Below are 20,563 nucleotides of genomic sequence, written 5' to 3' on the forward strand. Positions count from 1 at the left end.
TTTGACAACAGCTGGACAGCAAATTCCCATTCCTTTCTTCCAGGAACTTTTTCCCCTATACCAGTGATGGCGAACCTCTTTCTTATGGCGTGTCAAAACTGTGTGTGCGCACTATCATGCACCCACACTATTACACCAATTCAATCATCCCCACTCACCTGTGCGTGTGCATGCCCCCCCCCAGGCTCCAGAGGCTTTCCTGAAGCCTGGGAAGGCGAAAACAGTCTCCTCTGGCCCTCCGGAAGACTGAAAATCAGCTGATCGTCACGCACATGTGTGCTGAACCTGACAACTGGCATGCCAGCAAATATGGCTGTATGTGCCACCTTGGCGTGCATGCCATAGGTTCGCCATCACGGCCCTATACTAATATTTTCAGGTAATCTCCTACCCTTCTGATCAATACATCTTCTCTAAGTCAGCTGAAGTTATCCAGATGCTGTCACTGAAAGTTCAGCCAACATGATTTCATGAGATTTGATCAAATAGTGCATTCCATAAAAGGGAGAGAATGCATACATTCTTACTTTGTAACAATTTTTTTCCCTTTTGTAATTTTATAAATCTTGATATATTGTATAATTTCAATGAAGATTTCAATGCAGTGTAGTCATTGGAGAAGTATATAGGATGAGAGAGGTTTAGGTGAAAAACAATCAGCTCAATAGGTATTTTAGATGTAAAAGTTGGTTACCACATTGATAAATTCAAGGGGTTATTGTGTAAATAGCTAGTTGCAAATTATTTATTGTTTCATTTGAAGTCTCAACCTGTTACAAATGGAACATTGCTTCTAAATCAAAAATACTTTAGTCCATCTCAATAAATCTCACAAAAAGAACTTTGTGAAAATTACGCTTGCAAAAGAAAAACCACTACTTTTAATGTAGCAGCTACCTAAGAGGCTGACATTAGGCAAACCACCATCATTTTTGTAAAACCTACCTCCCATATATCACCTTGAAGAATAAACTAGCTATAATCTCTCTCTGGTTCCAATTATACTTTTAGTCAGACCCATCACCTTTCTTTTGGTTGAATGTAACACAGACTTGATTGCATGCCATGTGTAGTTTTATTAAGTGATCAGAGTCAAAGCCCCAGATTCAGTTATATCTGCTGTTTTGTATTCTAGATTAGAAGAAGCAATAGAAAAAGGAGGTGTTTTACTCGCTGCTTGAAGCAGTTCTTGCTGCAATTGCTTTGAAATGCAAATGGAAGAATGATCCTTTGCATCTTAAATGCCACTCATGTACATTTATTTCTGCTTTAGCAGTCTATAAAAGATAAACAGCTGTAGAGACTCAAGCATGAAAACTTTTAAAAATAGTTCCTAATGCTAAAACTAGCACATTTCATTTTACAAAGAAACAGGGAAATAGAGGAGTATTTTAAGACTAGAGAAATAGTGTCAGAAAGAACAGACTATCTTTCTTTCTCAACAGGACAGAGGCCTCATAGACAACTCCTATGGTTATATTTTAAATAAGGTGACCAGACATCCCGATTTTTGCGGGATGGTCACGCTTTTGCACAATTTGTCCCGTGTCCCGGAGCGTTCTTAAAAAGTCCCGATTTTTGTGACCGGACCCGGAAGTAAGCCTGCCCCGCCGCCAGCCCTGTATACCCATCCCAGCCGGCCAGTATTTTGTCCCTTCTGTCTCCCCGTTGCTCAGAAAAGCAACTCTGGGAAGGTCCTTTGCTAGCAGGCAGGTTCCAGGACGCCTGCCGTCACCAAAGGACCTTCCCGGAGTTGCTTTTCCGAGCAACGGGGAGACATTCTCCCTCTGCCTCATTCACTCTTTCGGGCAGCAGAGAACGAAAGAAAACTGCATAGCTGAGGACAAAGGAGCCTGCAGCCTCCTTCATTCAAACGTTCAGGCAGCGGGGATGGGGGGGGGGCTTTCTCGCATGCCTTCTTTCTCTGAAGCCGCACCGGATTTAGCAAACCGGGCAGCATGTGCCCTTGGGATTGTGCAGCAGCCAAAGATCGCCTGGTTAAAAAGGAGGAAGAGGAGGCTCCACTAGTCCGGAGCCCATTCGTGGGGGCAGGGATCCAAACACACACACACAGGGAGGGAGGAGAGACAGAGAGAGGGAGACAGAGACACACAGAGAATGACAGAGAGAGAGACAGAGGGAGGGAGGGAGATAGAGGCAAAGAGCCACAGAGAGAGAGAGAGACAAACAGATACAGAGAGAGAGAGAGGGAGAGGGAGGGAGTGTTTATGCACAGAAGGGGGATTTAAAACTTCAGAGTGAATCCAGGAAGAGGGAAGAGATGGAGGACTGTCTTTTAGCTCCGATTTCTGAGCCCCCAGCTGTTAGTGACGGAGGAGGAGGAGGACGAAGGAAGGGGTTGCATTTTTGTCAGGCTGAAAGAAAGCTCATTCTGTGGCATTTTAAAGAAGTCCCGTTCTTTTTTTTTAAACAGAAAAGAAAAATCTGCAAAAAGCCAGGGAATGTTTCTTGTAAAGCATCATGGTCACAGAGAATGCAAATGAAGGTGCTTATCTCCCCGCCCGGCTGTCCATGTATTCAAATCGGAGTCACGCTGAGTCCCATTGAGAGGGCGGAGGGACGCTGTGCTTTTTTTTGTTTTGTTTTACCTATGTTCTCACAACCATGCAAAGGTGGGTTTTGTGCTGCAAGGATCTTTCTTTCTTTCCCTGTCTGCGGTTCCGATTGCAGTTGCTTCGGATTAAAGCACCGTTTCTCATTCCTTGCAAAGGGTAGGGCTGCCTCTCCTTGCAGCACCCTCGGTTGCAAAATGTTCCCCTGATTTGGTTTATAAGTTCGCAGCAATGCGATCCAACAAATAGGAAAGTTTTAATAAGATTTTCTGACTTTATTTGGTCTCTGCTGCCCCCCCCAACCCCTCCCAAGGAGAGAGTGGGAAGGAGAGGAAGGAAGGGGGGGAGGAGAGGAAGAAGGGAGGGGGGAGAAGATGGAAGGAGAAAAGATGGAAGAAAGGAGAAAGAATAGAAGGAGGAAGGAGAAGGAGGAAGATGGAAGAAGAAAGGAAGAAAAAGAAGAAGGGAGGGAGAAAAGAGGGAAGGAGGTAGGAAGAAAAGGGGAAGAGAGGGAAAGAGAGGGAAAGAGCAGAAAGACAAAGAGGATGAAGTTGATAGGCAAGAGGAAGGAGGAAGGAAGAAAGAAAAAGGGAGGGAGAGAGGAAAGAAGAAAAGGTGGAACTAGAAAGGAAAGAAGGGAGGAAGGGAGGAAAGAGGAAGACAGGGAAAGAGCAGAAAGACAGAGAAGGTGAAAGTAGATAGGCAGAAGGAAGGAAGAAGGAAGAAATAGGAAGGAGGGAAGGTGAAAGGATGGAAGGAGGAAGGAACAGAAGCGAAGAGGAAGAGAGAAATGGAAAGAGCAGAAAGACAGAGAAGGTAGATAGGCAAAAGAAAGGAAGCTGAAAGAATGGAAGGAGGAAGGAAGAGAAAAGGAGGAAGGGAGTGAGTGAGGAAAGAAGAGAGGATGGAAGGAGAAAGGAAGAAAGAGAGGGAAAGAGCAGAAGACGGATAAGTGAAGGTAGATAAGCAAAAGGAATGAAGGAAGAAGTGAGGTGTCTTGAGGAGGGGGAAAACATTTAGTGACCAAAGTTACAATGGCATTGAAAAAAGTGACTGATGACCATTTTTCACACTTAGCAACCGTTGCGACCATTTTTCACACTTAGCGACCGTTGCAGCATCCTCATGGTCATGTGATCAAAATTTTGTTTGGCAACTGATTTGTATTTATGATGGTTTCAGTGTCCTGGGGTGACCTTTTGACAAAATATAAAATTTTTAATCAACCTCCCCCCCCCCCCCGTCAATGGTGTCCCTCTTTACCAATCTGAAATCTGGTCACCTTAATTTTAAAGGAATTACCAGGGATCTAATCATAGGTGCTTCATTTGTCATCTTGTTTGACTGCCTCCTCTAGCAACCATTAAGTGCTAGAAATACCTACCCTCCTATGCAACTAAAATGCATAACCAAATATAGTCTTAAATTATCAATGGTAAAGGCTTTGCCCTTTTGACTAACATTATATACTATCTCTTATGACTTCTGATTTAACCCAGAAGCTAGAGAAGGCCTCCAAATCTAATCCTCATGGAAGAAATGAGCAGGATTATATCTTCCCTACTTCCATGTCCCTCTGTGACACTCTGAAAAGAAGCCTATCCATAATCTCTGTAAGAGCAGAGGATTTTCTTTATGCAATTAGCAGCCCGACTGCACCATTTCTGAAAGACTGGAAAAAAGATTCCCATAGATATAGCTGAACAAGAAAAGGCACACATATATAACTCTGACTAACAAGACTGATTATAACATTAAGTAGATTGAAGCAAAAGCACAATTTTAGGAGAGAAGTAGTATCATATTTGTTATTTTACTATTTTTCATCATTAACATTAATGTTCACTAATTTATTAATATATACATTTAAAATCTTGCATCATTACAAGATTTGTCAGTTTTTCAGAAGCCACATATTATATATTAACTTCATTAGAATGTGTGTGTACACACAGACATATACACACATACACAAAATTCCTCTTAATAGCCAAGCTTATATTTCCATTAATATTATCTTTTCCCACAATTAATGAATACTAAAGATAATTTAGAAGTTACCTACTTTAAAAGAAATGAAGCTTCATATATTAAATATACAATAGTGAATCTTATACTTTATGATATTTTTACTTAAATTATACATTTTAATCATTTATTTTATCAGGAATGTTATCAGATATTCAAGAAGATATGTGTAGTGCAAATGAAGGAAATAGATTTTAAGTTATATGTTAGACAATATGCATGGAGATATAAGTATAAATTATAATTACGTTTTTTTGATAATTAGTACAATTTTGAAATTATTACTGAAGCAATTGTTTTCAATACTTTAATAACATAAATGTTTACATTATTTTTAAAAATGATTTATGAACACTGGAACTAATAGCTAATATCTTGTAAAAACTTTCCTTTCTTTAACTATATACTATATTAAAAACATTTTTTAAAGTTTCTTATCTGAAGACAGAAAGAATAAATTACACAATTGCATGAGTTCAATCTGGAATAGCAAATTTTCATGATTGATTTAGTGATTAGGTGCCATCAAATTTTTCTTGACTTAGGGACAACACAGATAGATGTGCTCCAGGATGATCTACCCTCAACCTGGTCCTTCAGGTTTTCTAATGCTGCACCCATTACCACTATACCATAATAGAACATTTATAGTGGTCAGCCTTACTGATCATCATTTTTTTCTCTTCTTTTACATTTGCAATAATTATAGACTTCTCCTGAAAGGTTTTTGCACAATATGTTCAAAATATGGTAATTTGAATCTGGTATTGTACCTCAGATGAGAGCTCCTGGCTGATTTGCTTGTGGGATGTTTTGTTTGTTTGTTTGTTTTGATTTGTTTCCTTGGCTATTCTTGGTATTCTCAAAAGTGTTCTCCAACATGAAAGTTCAAAAGCATTAGTACTGTTTCTATCCTGCTTCCCCAAAGTCCAATTTTCTTTCTTTTTAAACTCTTTATTGAAATTTTTTTTTAAAGATAAATGAGCAAAAAGGAAAAGTCAGGAAAAATCAAGATTAAAGTACAAAAAGTAAACAGAATAGAAAAATAATAATTTCATTGGTTGGCATGTAGTTAAAATACATCAAATTCTTACTCTAAAGTTCACAATACTTTATGTCCTTGATGGCGAACCTATGGCAAGTGTGCCACAGATGGCACATACAGAGCCCTCTCTGCAGGCACATGAGCCATCGCCCCAGCTCAGCTTCATCGCACATGCATGTGCATCTCTTACTGGCCAGGTGGTTTTAGGGTCTCTGTCATGCCTGCACGAGGGACAGGGTGCATTCGGAAGACATGCATGTATGCGTGGGAGGTCATGTGTGCATGCAAGGGGGAGCATGGGGTGGTGGCACGCCCCCCCTCTGGTGGCCCATTTTTCATCCCAGGAGGCTGCAGGAGGCCCAAAATGAGGTGTGGTGTGTGTGGCACCCCACCCCCCGGGACCAAATTAGTCAAAATCTTTAATCAAAGCTGTCAATTTGCCATCTCTGCCAGTTCCACCAGCTTCAACATCCACTCTTCCATTATCTCATAGTTAACCATGCTATAAACAATTTTTTAATTGAATCATGATTATGAAGCGTTCACATTAATTTTGGCTGGTAGATTTAAAAAGATTTTATTAGAGTTTATTCATGAAGATCAGTGTGGATTTTTATCTAAAGGAATAATAAGAAAACAGTTCCAGATATAATAGTATATTTAAAACAACACAATGAAAAACAAGCCAAGTTAATCTTCTTAGATGCAGAGAAATCTTTTGATAATTTGAAAGCTGCCCCTTTTGTTTAAAGTTCTGAAAGGCATGGAATTTGGTGAGAATTTTAGTCAAGGAATTACTTTTCATATAGTTTGTTGTAATGTGCTCTGCATGTAACTGACTTCGAAGATTACTCTGAAGCTTTCCCTAGTAGAAAATGCAGTAGTCTATTTGCTGGTGACTGAAAGATGCTACATACATATATTTCTGTTGCTGCAGACTCTGTATTACTTGTCAATAGGCCTCTAGGTACAATTCAAAGTGCAGGTTTTGACTACTTCAAGATTGTTATATCATTCAATAATCTTGTCTTAGTGGGATTGTTGAAGGTTTCTTCAAAGGAAGATTTGAAGGACAGTAAGAAACTTGTGTTTTTTGTTGTGTTACCAACCATTTGGAACAGCCTTCTACAGGAATCTAGATCAGCAGCCCCCAACTTTTTGGCACCAGGGACCAGTTTTGTGGAAGATGATTTTTCCATGGACTGGGAGAAGGGAGATTTTGGTTTCATTTGCTCTTCTGTGGCTCACCTCCAGCTGTGCGACCTAGTTCCCAACAGGCCACGGACCAGTAGTGATCTATGGCCTAGGAGTTGGGCACCCCTGAACTAGATGACACCTTTTCTCTTGAACTCAAGTGATTTCTGAAAGTTTTTGCCAAGTCTTTTTTAGCCAATTAAAAAATTGGATAAAACATTCGGTTACTTTTTTCTGCAAGTTCTTCTTTAGCTGTATAAATTTATTTCATCTTTGTTCTGTGTGTCTTCCACTTTAAATAATTATGGATTTCACTTTTCTCTGGGATGTGTACAACTTCTAACACTAAATACTTTTGAGTAGGACTACGTAACTATTATGATCAAATGGTATTTTATGAATAATCAAGACACACCTCATATTTTTCAGATGAGGATGTTATTACAGCACAGTGAAGTTATTATGGGCAAACTCCCTTCAACCTTTAATACTTGGATGCTGTCGTAATGGCATGAGCCATGGGGATTTCAGGTTTTTTTCTTAAAAAATTGCAGTGTGAAAATTAAAACACAATAGAAGTAGAGATGAATTGCTAAGAGAATGCATGACATTTACTTGCTGCAGTGGTGTGTGTGTGTGTGTGTGTGTGTGTGTGTGTGTGTGTGTCTTTGTCTGTTTTATCTACAAGGAATATATTAAGCTTCAGTCAATAAGGCTTGCTGGAATTTCCAACAGATCTACATTTTCAACATTCTTATTTACTTCCAAGATTAATTTGAAGCTATTATTTCTATATCAATTAGAAGACACAATTTTGTGACCTAACATATAGGATTTCTTACGTGGTAATTACAGATAATTATACAAAAGTATATGTGTTGAATTGTGTTGTTGTAAACATTGTTAAATATGGATTATACAGTATTTAAAGAGTTTTTGAATGTTTTCTATTTTTATGTAGGGGCTCCCTGAGACTTCAAAATTATTTCAAGTGTTCTATTAGGGTGAAAAGGTTGAGAAAGGCTGATTTATAGGATTAAAGTATATTAATGTGTGATGGATAAATCCCTATCAGTTCTGAAAAGTAGTATGTTTATAAAATGATTCCCACTCTAAGATTATGTATTTGAAACCTGTCGCATAAATTTTAAGTTCTTTTTGTCTAAGACATCAGGGCAAAGAAACACATACATATGTATATAAAAACAATAAAACTTACGATAAATTTAACATATACTATACTTCTAGTTATATTTTAGACACTAAAACTTAGAGATTTATTATTTAAATAATCCCATAGTTTTCCCAAAATTTTATGAATGTTTTACATGCAGGGTAACATTTTTTTTATGATAATCCAAAAATATTTTCTTAAACAACACACCAGACCTTGTAATTTGGTCATTCTAAAGTACGGATAGATTATACGAAATTGTGTAGACCTCTGACTCCTTTCTCCTAACTCAATAGGTATTGTTAAACAAAGCATTGCTGAATTAAATAGTTTTTAGCATGGTTAATTATGAGATGAATTAATTCAACTTAAAAAAAAAAGTTAATTTGTTCTGTACTATTGTCCCATCAGTGATAGAAGTGGTAATGAACTGCTGCATTACTATAAGGACAAGAGCTTAAAACATGTATTATAAAGTAGCTGACCTATCTACTTAACATAGATCTACTATGATGTAAGTTCAATGGAACTTGCTCCAAGGTAAATGTTTAGGATTATACTGTATGATTGTTTCATTTCCCTCCCCCACCACATTACAACCTGGAGGAGCTAGTCATATCAATGATTAAGCTCCAGGCTACATTATTTACAAATACTGCCAGAGGCAATTGCCTGCCGCAGCCCATCAGTTTGCCAGAAGACTTTTTCTTATCTATTAATCTGTAGTAAGACAGCATATTATAAAGAGAGAATTTTAAGTTATGATAGCTTTTTGAAGTGGCTAAGATGCTGAGCCTTTCGATCAGAAAGGTCAGCAGTTCAGCAGTTCAAATCCCTAGTGCCACATAACGGAGTGAGCTCCCATTACTTATCCCAGCTTCTGTCAACCTAGCAGTTCGAAAGCATGTAAAAATGCAAGTATAAAAATAAGAACCACCTTTGGTGGGAAGATAACAGCGCTCCCTGCACTTTTGCCATAGTCATGCCGGCCACATGACCATGGAGACATTTCAGACAACACTGGCTCTTTGGCTTTGAAATGGAGATGATCACCATCCTCTAGAATCGAGAACAAGCACATATGTGCGAGGGGAACCTTTACCTTTAGCTTTTTGAATCCCTAACTATTAACCTACGAATTGGGTTGTAATAAACACTTCCAAATCTCTGACCCTTGCTGCCTCACAAATTTCAGTGTTTCTATTGGATGGCCACAATATTTGTAGGGGATGAATAGATAAATATTTATTTATTTATTTATTTATTTATTTATTTATTTATTTATTTATTTATTTATTTATTTATTTATTTATTTATTATTTCAGTTTGTATGCCGCCCTATTCCCGAGGGACTCAGGGCTGCTAACAATCAGAAAGGGAAGGGAATACAAATAAGAAAATAAAAGACAAACAATTTAAAATACCACAACAGTCGCAACCTCGGATGGGGCTGGAAATTCAACAGCCCCAGGCCTGCCGGAACAACCAGGTCTTAGTGGCTTTGCGGAAAGCCGGAAGGGTGGTGAGGGTTCAGATCTCAACGGGGAGATCGTTCCAGAGAGCTGGAGCAGCCACAGAAAAAGCTCTTCCCCGGGGAGTTGCCAGTTGACACTGGACGGCGGATGGAATTCGAAGGAGGCCTAGTTTGTGGGATCTAATAGGTCTTAGGGAGGTAATTGGCAGGAGGCGGTCCCTCAAGTACCCAGGTCCGATACCATGTAGGGCTTTAAAAGTAATGACTGGGTGATGGTGGCATAAAAACGATTGCAATAAGTTTTAAATTAAAAAAAAAACTCTCATGAAAATATGGCAGTGAAGTGGACTGACACAAGAAAGCGGCTACTAAAAATTGACTCATTGATCAGAATCCACATTTTCCTAGAAGTCTGTCCTCTATCTTATTAATGCTGTTATACTACCTGAGACTTCTCAGGAAACAACAACTGAATGAAAAAAAATGCTGGTGACCTTCTACCACTGCACTATAGAGTCTATTTTAACTTACTACACCTGTGTATGGTTTGCTAATTGCACAGTGGCAGATAGAACAGCACTCTAGAGGGTTAACATCAATTGCACAGAGGATCATTGGTTGCCCTCTTCCCTCCTTGGAAGAGCTTTATAGCTCCCGCTGCCTTAAAAAAATTCAAAACATTCTTAACTATCCATCTCATCCTGGGCAGCCTTTTTTTTAACTATTACCATCTGGCAGACGGTACATGACAATAAAACAAGGACAAATAGGCTGAAAAACAGCTTCTATCCCAGAGCAGTAACTATACTGAATTCTACTGTATAGTGTAATACTAGTGCAGTATCAGAGGTTTTCAATTCAATTGTACAGAATGCGAAAGTTGTGTGTTTTTGTTTTATTTTTATAGTTTTCTTATGTATGATGTACACTAAATATGACATTTAATTCCATTGTATGAGGTTCAATGACAATAAAGTAAACTAAATTCTGGTAAGAGAGAAATTCCCTTAGGAATGGGCTCCAACGTGAGTCCGAAAGCTCGGAAGACTAAACAGGACTGACCCAGATTGAATCCTGCAACATTATCCTGGGACATGTATATATGCCTTCATTCGTTGAAGTCAACTTTTCAGGTCTCTGTTTATGGTTTAAGGTTTAAGGTTTTATTGGGATTTATATGCCGCCCTTTTCCCTGAGGGGACTCAGGGCGGCTTACAACCACAGGGGAGGGGAAGTGCAAGGTCAAAACAAACACTTTGTGAACAAAAGAAAAAATAATAAAACACAACTTTCATTCAGCAATCAAACACTCGGGCGGGTAATTGGAAGCCTATCCCCAGGCCTGCTGGGAGAGCCAGATCTTGAGGGCTGCGCGGAAGGTCTGGATCGTGGTGAGGGTGCGGATCTCCATGGGGAGCTCGTTCCATAGGGTCGGGGCAGCAACAGAAAAGGCTCTCCTCCGTGTGGTCGCCAGTCGACATTGACTGGCAGATGGAATTCGGAGGAGGCCCAGTCTGTGCGATCTGATTGGTCGATTTAGGGAGGTAATCGGCAGAAGGCGGTCTCTCAAGTACCCAGATCCACTACCATGGAGTGCTTTAAAGATGGTCATCATTATCCTGAAGCGCACCCGGAGACCAACAGGCAGCCAGTGCAGCTCGCGGAGGACAGGTGTAACGTGGGCGAACCGAGGTGCGCCCACTATCACTCGCGCGGCTGCATTTTGGACTAGCTGTAGTCGCCGGATGCACTTCAGGGGCAACCCCATGTAGAGCCCATTGCAGTATTCCAGTCTAGAGATCACAAGGGCTCGAGTGACTGTTGTGAGGGCCCCCCGATCTAGGTAGGGCCGCAACTGGCGGACCAGGCGAACCTGGGCAAATGCCCCCCTGGTCACAGCTGACAGCTGATGGTCAAAAGTCAGCTCTGTCCTGTGTACAAGTTTATTGTCCTCATTCATACATCATAAATGTTTTCTTTTGGCCAGTTTGGCATTAACAGCATTAATTAACAGAGATGAGTCCCACCACTGTTGTATCATCTGTAAATTGAATAATAGTATTACTGGTGTGAGTGGGAATGCAGTCATGTACATAAAGAGTATAGAGTAAGGGATTCAACATACAAAACCCTGTGGTGTACCAGTATTAACAATAAGGGCTAAGGAAGTATGGTTACCTAATCTGACCCTCTGAGAGTGACCAGACAGGAAATCCATATTCCAAAGGCAAATTGAATAAGAAAGCCCAAGATCCATAGGTTTAGACACTAGTCTATGTAGAAGAATTGTGTTACATGCAGAACTAAAATCTACAAAAAGCATCATCACATAGCCCTCCCCCCCACTTTTCCAGATAAGTCAGAGCAGTGTGAAGAGTGATGGCTATAGCATCTTCTGTAGATCTATTTGTTCTCTATGCAAACTGGTGTTTATCAAATATATGCGGAAGACCAGAAGTGATGTGCTGACAGACCAATTTCTCAAAGCACTTCATGATGATAGGAATGAGTGCTACTGGTCTGTAATCATTGTGGTTATTGATAGGGAACTTCTTTGGCAGCAGAACAATGGTGGAAACCTTCAAACAAGATGGAATAGTGGACTGGGATAAAGACTAGTTGAAGATTCTGGTAAAGACTGCAGCCAACTGTCTCTAAGTACTTGGCCAGAGATACTGTCAGGATCAGCAGCCTTTCTAGGGTCCACAGCCCTCAGAATGCTCAACTCCTGTTCCTCCACAATGAGGTGGGGGTTACAATGGGCTGGTAGCTGTATTTTAGCTGTCTCTGATGTCTCCATTTCAAAGCGAGCAAAGAAATGATTCAGGTCCTCTGCCAACAAAGCATTCCCCACAGCAGGGATGACATTGGTCAGATGATGGTTGGTGATTTGTTGAATCCCAAAATACAATACAATACAATACAATACAATACAATACAATACAATACAATACAATACAATAGCAGAGTTGGAAGGTCTTCTAGTCCAACCCCCTGCCTAGGCAGGAAACCCTATACCGTTTCAGACAGATGGCTATCCAACATTTTCTTAAAGACTTGCAGTGTTGGGGCATTCACAACGTCTGGAGGCAAGCTGTTCCACTGATTAATTATTCTAACTGTCAGGAAATTTCTCCTCAGTTCTAAGTTGCTTCTCTCCTTAATTAGTTTCCACCCATTGCTTCTTGTTCTACCCTCAGGTGCCTTGGAGAATAGTTTGACTCCTTCTTCTTTGTGGCAACCCCTGAGATATTGGAACACTGCTATCATGTCTCCCCTAGTCCTTCCTTCTCTTAAACTAGACATGCCCAGTTCCTGCAACCAACTAAATGTTTTAGTCTCCAGTCCCCTAATCATCTTTGTTGCTCTTCTCTGCACTCTTTCGAGAGTCTCCACATCTTTTCTACATCATGGTGACCAGAACTGAATGCAGTATTCCAAGTGTGGCCTTACCAAGGCATTATAAAGTGGTATTAACACTTCACCTGATCTTGATTCTATCCCTCTATTTATGCAGCCTAGAACTGTGTTGGCTTTTTTGGCAGCTGCTGCACACTGCTGGCTCATATTTAAATGGTTGTCCACTAGGACTCCAAGATCCCTTTCACAGTTACTACTATTGAGCAAGGTACCACCTATACTGTACCTGTGCATTTCATTTTTGTTGCCTAAATATATAACCTTACTCTTTTCACCATTGAATTTCATTTTATTAGATAGTGCCCAATGTTCAAGTTTGTCAAGATCCTTCTGTATCTTGAGCCTATCTTCTGGAGTGTTAGCTATTCCTGCCAGCTTGGTGTCATCTGCAAATTTGATGAGTTCCCCATTTATTCCCATCATTGATGAAGATGTTGAAGAGTACTGGGCCTAAAACAGAGCCTTGGGGTACTCCACTGCATACTTCCCTCCATGTAGATGCAGGACTACACGTTGAGTGCGCTTGGTCAGCCAGTTACGAATCCATCTGGTGGTGATACTGTCTAACCCACATTCTTCTACTTTATCTAGTAGTAGGTTATGGTCTACCAAAATGTGTGTTTTGGGCTATTTTTTGTGTAGTATTTATGTGGTGCCTAGTTGTGTGTGGCTTTTTGATTGTGGATTGGAGTGTTGATGGTCAGTTATTAAGCCATTGGCTGTTGTTTCCTTGTGCTTCCAAGTCCTCTAGTTATGAAATATATGATAAGCTGGTAGTAAATCTGCACTCCTGTTGATTGACAAGGGGCCCCTTTCCCAGGCTTCAATCATTTCCCTGGCTATTTTTGTACCACTCAGCCAACAATCTTAGTAGCTGTAAAATACATTGAATGTCCTTGTTCATTGTAATGGGAGACTACCAATTAGTTCATATTGCCTTGTCTGACTGCTTGCTTGTGTTCTTGCGATCTGGTGGTTCGCTTCTAGTGGTTAGTTGCCTGAAAGGTTAATCCTGTTACACCTATCAATTCTCCGTACAGCATAAGCATGAACTGAAGAGGAAAGTTAAACATTCCATCATCTTCACAAAGCCAGCCTATTATTTTAAGATTTTAGCATATGTACCTGGTATTGTGTCATAGATATAGAATGGAAGGTTTGCTGGTATATAATCTACCTTATTGCCCAAACAGTCAGTCATCTTCCTGAGCTAGTAGAATGATTCAGGGGCAGTGCCAGAAAGCCTAAGGGACTTTTTGGAAGCTTTACCATTCATATCAAATCTGCTTCATCATTGGAATTTTAAAGGTACTATTTGTTTGCGATTTGCAACTTTCTGCCACATTCACCACTGATTTTGGTTGTGAGAAGGTGACAGGAAATTTCCTCCTCACCTAAAGATAGTGGAATTCAGTTAATAACCGCAACCTGGACTACAGGGATTGCTGTCAATAAACAACATGATTATTCTTTACAATTGCATTGCTAATGATAGAAATTTTGGTTGCAACTGCCATTGTAATTCAAGGACTACCTGTAGAATAGCAAATAGCATTTAGATTTATATACTGCTGCACAGTGCTTTACAGCCCTCTCTAAGTGGTTTACAGAGTCAGCCTCTTGCTCCCACCAATCGGCTCCTTATTTTACTGACCTCAGAAGGATGGAGGCTGAGTCAATCTTGAGCCGCTCAGAATCGAACTCCTGGAGTGAGTAATGAGCTAGCCTGCAGTGCTGCATTTTAACCACTGTGCCACCACAGCCCTATGTACCAGAACATAGAACTGGTAGGGTACCTTTAGGAGGTAGCATATGCTCATTGCTATGATTCTGACATTCTGTGTAACTATTATGCTTTACAGCTTCATCATACTTTATAACCATATTCTTAAATAAGGCACTTCAAAAAGTTGTTAACTATGTAATTTAACATTTATTTGATGCTTGTGAATCAATGCAAAGAATGAATGTCATGGTTCTGAAACTTGTTATTCCCTTGTTTCAAATAATAGCTCAGAAAATATCAAGTGATGGGACCATGTTGCACACAGCTGACATAAATCTTCATTAACTGGTTGGTACCATGGTATAATTGCCCTTCTTTTGTAGCAACACTAGAATATCACACACAATTCTAAAAGAAAACCACAATCAGGGCTTTGTGAAGCATCTTGATGCTAAAGATTGCTTTTGCTGTTTTGTATTTGTATTTTCTTCATGTTCAATAGCATTAGGATAAAGGTGAGCACAGTTTTAGGTTTCTTAATATGGGTATGCATTTCAAGTAACAAAATTTATTACAATAAATGTTTCGAATTATATAACTATTTTTCCACTTCTATATTTGTACTTTGTAAAACATGCATAAAAGAGGTTATGGCATTTCTAACTACAGAAATAAATGTAGCTTTTATGTTACTTATTTAATGATCCTTTTACTTTCATAAGGCCCACAAAACAAAAAGAGTACCATCAGCTGTTCACTATAGTTGTTGCCCAGAAAATAAATCCCTCTTTCTATCGAGGGCAGTACTGTTGTAGGGACAAAATGTAAGGAGGATTAAAAATAGAGTGGCAGCTGCAGAATGACTTGATATAATGCTGTAGAACAAGTTAGTAAGAAATGAATGAGATCTGAAAAACATTTAACATACAAAAATGTTACAGAATCTTGTTAAAAACTAATGGTTGTAATAGTTTTAGGGGTGCAGAACTATGTAACTATGGCTTAATTGTAAAAAGTAAGGAACAGATCCTTGCCATCATTTTTCTTTCCAGCATACAATAACATGAACATCTGGAGAGCATTATATTAGGGAAAAGTGGAGTATATCTAATCTTTCAAAATGTTGCATTTTCAGATCAGTTGAAAATCCAAATTTGTTTAATAACTAAAGCATATAAAGAAGTTACATAAAAATGGATTCCGCTAAGGTTACAGAGGAATTTGTTGTCATGTTCTGTTGAGTTGTAGCCAATTCCTGGTGACCCCATGGATAAAACATTCCTAAGCCATCCTTTATTTCACACATTATACAATTCTCACATATTATGCTTCTGGTATTCTGCCTATGCCCTCACGCAATGTGAGTCTCTTCTTTAATTTCACAACATATGGACAGACTTAACCATAGTTTCAACTGGGAAACTTTGATACCCTAAAGCAGGGGTGTCAAACTCGCGGTCTGCAGGCCAGATGCGTCACCTACTGGCCATCCCCACTGCCGTTTTAGCAAAGGGGAAAAAGGTTGCAAGACGTCATTACGACGATAATGTGTCATTGTCAGTTTGACACCCCTGTTCTAAACCATTCCAAATCCAAAAACGTAGAGAATTTCTGGAAGCCTGGCACAAATTGGTGACACAATAGACACATAGACACAAATAACATTTACATACTATACAAAAGAGACAATCAGCAAGCCACAAAAATGAACAAAAAGACCAAAACACCGCCCCACCAGCAACCAACACCAGATGATCAACACCAAGATTAACATCAGACCAACAATCAACAAGTAAACAATACTCCAATCAAGAAACTGCCAATCAAACTAACAGTAAACGATACTCCAAGACCACTGACAGGGCAAGCCACAGAAATATAAATTGAGAGCAAATCCCACTCCTTACTAGCACTGATGATGTTACCTAGTTTGAGTAAGAAAATAGCCAAGCTCAGAGGGTACCAAGGACTACATATTTCAACTCTGAGTTACAAATACTCCTCCTTTATCAGTCTGATGTGTATTTCTGTGATTAGTAGTTGGTAGCCTGATCCATAGTTATCAAATTTAAATGTTCCATACCAATTTGTTCTTTAAATGACCCATGTCTGTACTTTGTCATTTTGATGTATGTATTAGTATAGGATCCAAATTGCTGTTTATTTATTTATCAAATTTAGAAACTGCCCATATCCCTCACACTCTAAGCAATGACAAATGCTATGACAGCTTTTCACTTTATTTCTAATTCCCAAAGTAACACTGTTGTCACTTACCTCTTTCAATTTATCTAGCTCATTTTGCAATGCCTGTTTGGATATATCCACCTCAATGATTTGTTGACGAAGAACTTCATTTTCATCCTCTGCTTTAGCACGCTTTTCCTCCACATTTTCCAATTCATGGTGCAGCCTAACAGATACATCTTTGGCTACCTGTTTTTTTTTAAAGAACATAAGCATACTTAATAATTTAAAAAGAATAAATAACCCAACAGATTACATTAATTAAGAATAGCTAAAGAAGTAAGAGCTGGTTCCCTCTTCTTCTACAATCCATACTATCTAAATGATTGCTTGAATCTACAAAGCACTGTGGCATTAGTACATAGTCATGGAAAAATATCAACAAATATGTGTTTTTATCTTTTTCACTGGTTGAAGTGTTATGAAAGAAACAAGTGTTCGTCCTGGTAAAGGAAAAACTCTTCCAAATCCAATATAAGAAAATAGAGATCATAACATATATGACCAATTATTGTATATTTATTTCTTTGTCCTTTTAAATAAATCCATTATCCAGATGATTTACATGTTATTTCAATTCTTTCAATTCTTCTGTTTCATTCTGAAGTGAAAAATGAAAATTTAAAAATGCTAGCTATAAAAATACAATTATGTACTAATAATCATATATTATGATTATTATTGTTATTATCCACAATATTCTTAAATGAATGATCACACAATATTTTTAAGTTAATGTAAACTACAAGGTTACAGTTCTTTATGTATTAAAAATCAATATCATATTCAGTATGACATAATAAATAATACAAAATTTGGTTTCCATTTTTTTCAATTAAGAAAAGATTTGCATTATTACAGGTAAAGTACCTATCACAGTATAGTAGAAAGGAACCTTATTATATAGTTGTAGTTTTTTGTTCTTCTAATAATGGTTATTCAGCACAATTTGGAGCAATGAAAAAGTATTTATTCAAGCAGTAGAAAACTAAGTCCAGTTCTGAGCCATTTTATGATACAGTCCTTCAAAATGCACATAATGGAAGGAGTGGTGGGATTCAGCCGGTTTGGGCGAACCAGATGTTAAATTTCTGGCTGGCCCCGCCCCTTCCTGCCCTGTCACTTCCAGGAATCCCCACACGCCCCATTTTAAGGTAAGCGCAGGGAGGCCTATGAGGCTTAAAATGGGACATGAGGGTGCGGCATGGGTCCCCTGTGGCCGAGTTTTGCTCCCAGGAGGGTACAGGGAACCCTACTAGACCCAAAACAGGGTGCAGGGGTGTGTGGCACATCCCCTTGCACCCCATTTTGCTCCCAGGAGCAAAGAGGCCTAGTAGTCCCAAAATGGGGGGGTGGGTGCAGCCATAGGGGTCATTTGGATATCTACTTATTCTTTCAGAGTTATGAGATTGGGGTGGTATAAAAATCAAGTTAATAAATAAATTGACTCATTTACAATACAAAGAACCATTTGATTCCCACATATAAAATGCAATTCCCTTTTCTAGTTCTGAGATGTCAAGATGACATACATTTTGCAATTAGGGAGAAAACTTTATTCGTGACTTAAATACCACTAGGTCTAAGTTCTTCACTCACCTTTAGATCTTGTTCTAAGCTTCTGATTAGTTCTCCATCCACCTGACCCGTCTGTGCAACTTTCAAGCTTTTTTGTTCAGCTTTCCTGAGACGATACTGCAAGATACGACAGTTCTTGTTGGCACGATCCAGCTCTCGCCGAAGTTCTTGTAGTTGGTAAACATCTTCTTCAAGATAGCTGTCACGCATCTCTTCCATTTCAGCCCGCAGTTCATCCAGTTCATCCTGTCATAGGACAAAACAGTGAGAGAACTCTATAGGGTTGCTTAGTCCCCACTGAAAGTCATGTGATTTTTGTTAGATTTGCACCTAGCATTTATAGCTGCTGCTCTATCTCTATTTATTGTGCAGACTGTAGGAAAAATCCTGTTGGAATTATATTAAAAGCATGTTGAAACAATTGATAATTTCCTTCTTAAGAAATAATGAAAACAACAACTCTTTAGAGCAGAGCAGAAGTGTCAAACATGCAGGCTGCACAAGGTCCACAAAAGTCCCGAGTGTGGCTGAACCAGATTAAAATGCAGCTTGGTAACATTTAAGAAAATACAACAAAAGTACAACCAAATATAAACATTGCATTTTAAAACTAAATAATTAATTTAGTCACCAATCACCAAAACTCTGGGCTTGCAACTTGCCAAGAGTCCTGCACCCGCTCCCTGCCTCAGCTTAATAGCAGCAGCAAAGATTGTTGCCGTAGCACAGGCTGAGAAGGAACATCACGACAGGAGTTCTCTCTCAGTCTGCTCTGCAGCAACCTCAGGCATCCTGGGCTGCTGCAATTAAGCTGAGGCAGCAAGATTGTGCTTTCCCTAGACAGCAGGTAGCCAATCAGTCTTGAACTAGTAGCTGACCTGCTCCAGACCTCAGAGCCCCCAGGGGATGAAAACAGATCAAATTAATTTCTCTACTCCTTTCAAAAAAAGTTCACTTAGTACAGTGTTTCTCAACCTTGGTGACTTTAAGTCCTGTGGACTTCAACTCCCAGAATCCCCCAGCTATGCTGGCTGGGGGATTCTGGGAGTTGAAGTTCACAGGACTTAAAGTCGGCAAGGTTGAAAAACACTGACGTAGTATCTATTCAGGCTGCGTGACATCCATGTTCAAAATTTAAATGTTTAAATTAATACTAATTAAAATTTAACCAAGTTCGGAATACATCCAGGGAGGAAGGAAAGAATGGGGAAAAAATGAAAGAGAAGGATGATTCAAATGCTTTTTGTTTAATGTTTTCCTTTTTATTTTTCTTTCCATTACTATACCAAATTCCAGAAGGAAGGGAGGGAGGGAGGATTAAATGCTTAGAAAATATTGATTGCAGTTATAAGTGACTATGACTTTATATTATAATCTGTGGACATGTACATTTGGTGCAGTAGTTAAAGTGTTAGATTAGAAACTTGGAGATGATGAAGTCTAGTTCTGCCTTTGTGCGACCGTAAGGCAGTTACCATACTTTTCTCATCCTTGGGAAGAAAAGAACTCCCAAGTCATTTCTGAAATATGCTGTCAAGAAAAGTGCAGGAAGCAGTTGCCAAAAATCCAAATTGATTTGGATTTGCATGTCATATACTATAATACTTTCTACATTTTGAACTTTCTAACAAATACATAAAAAAATTAAATTTAAAATGTCATTATTATATATATTTGAAATTTACTCCTTGCACTGTGTTCTTGTACTGTGGTGCACAAACATGTACTTGGTTTAGAGAAAGCTGCACAAAATATTTTTTCCACATATGAGATGTCAGAAAGTAGAAGGAACATAGCAGGGAGGTGATAAGTGAAAGTAGGAGGTGTGAAAATGATTTGTGTGATAATTTGGCAGTAGCCCAGAAAGAAGCTCAGAATGGAGTGGAAAAGATTCCACGCCACACACACAAATATTGAATATAAATTGTCATTTTTTTTAATAATACTTCTTTCTTATGTGTTAATTAAATTTATTTTCCATCCAGTTGTTGTGTTGATGCAAGAAAGAAAAAAAGAAAGAAAGAAAGAAAGAAAGAAAGAAAGAAAGAAGAAAGAAAGGTGATTTTCAATGTCAAAACGCAACCTCGAGGGATCCTTATGTACT

At 38.9% G+C, this 20,563-nt stretch overlaps 1 protein-coding gene across 1 annotated transcript in view; it reads right to left on the bottom strand.

The window, feature by feature from the left end:
- The window catches only part of MTCL1 (microtubule crosslinking factor 1), an 89,088-nt gene extending 70,395 nt beyond the window's left edge, over positions 1–18,693 (bottom strand). Inside the window, exons 1-2 of the mRNA XM_032223129.1 lie at positions 18,481–18,693; positions 16,912–17,070 (exon numbers count right to left, since the gene is read on the bottom strand). Of these exons, the coding sequence (XP_032079020.1) occupies positions 16,912–17,070; positions 18,481–18,678 (357 nt within the window). The 5' untranslated portion in view covers positions 18,679–18,693. The remainder of the gene's footprint in view (positions 1–16,911; positions 17,071–18,480) is intronic.
- Between the last annotated feature and the right edge of the window lie 1,870 nt (positions 18,694–20,563).

The sequence above is a fragment of the Thamnophis elegans genome, chromosome 8 (genome assembly GCF_009769535.1).
Source record: "Thamnophis elegans isolate rThaEle1 chromosome 8, rThaEle1.pri, whole genome shotgun sequence".
NCBI lineage: Eukaryota > Metazoa > Chordata > Lepidosauria > Squamata > Colubridae > Thamnophis > Thamnophis elegans.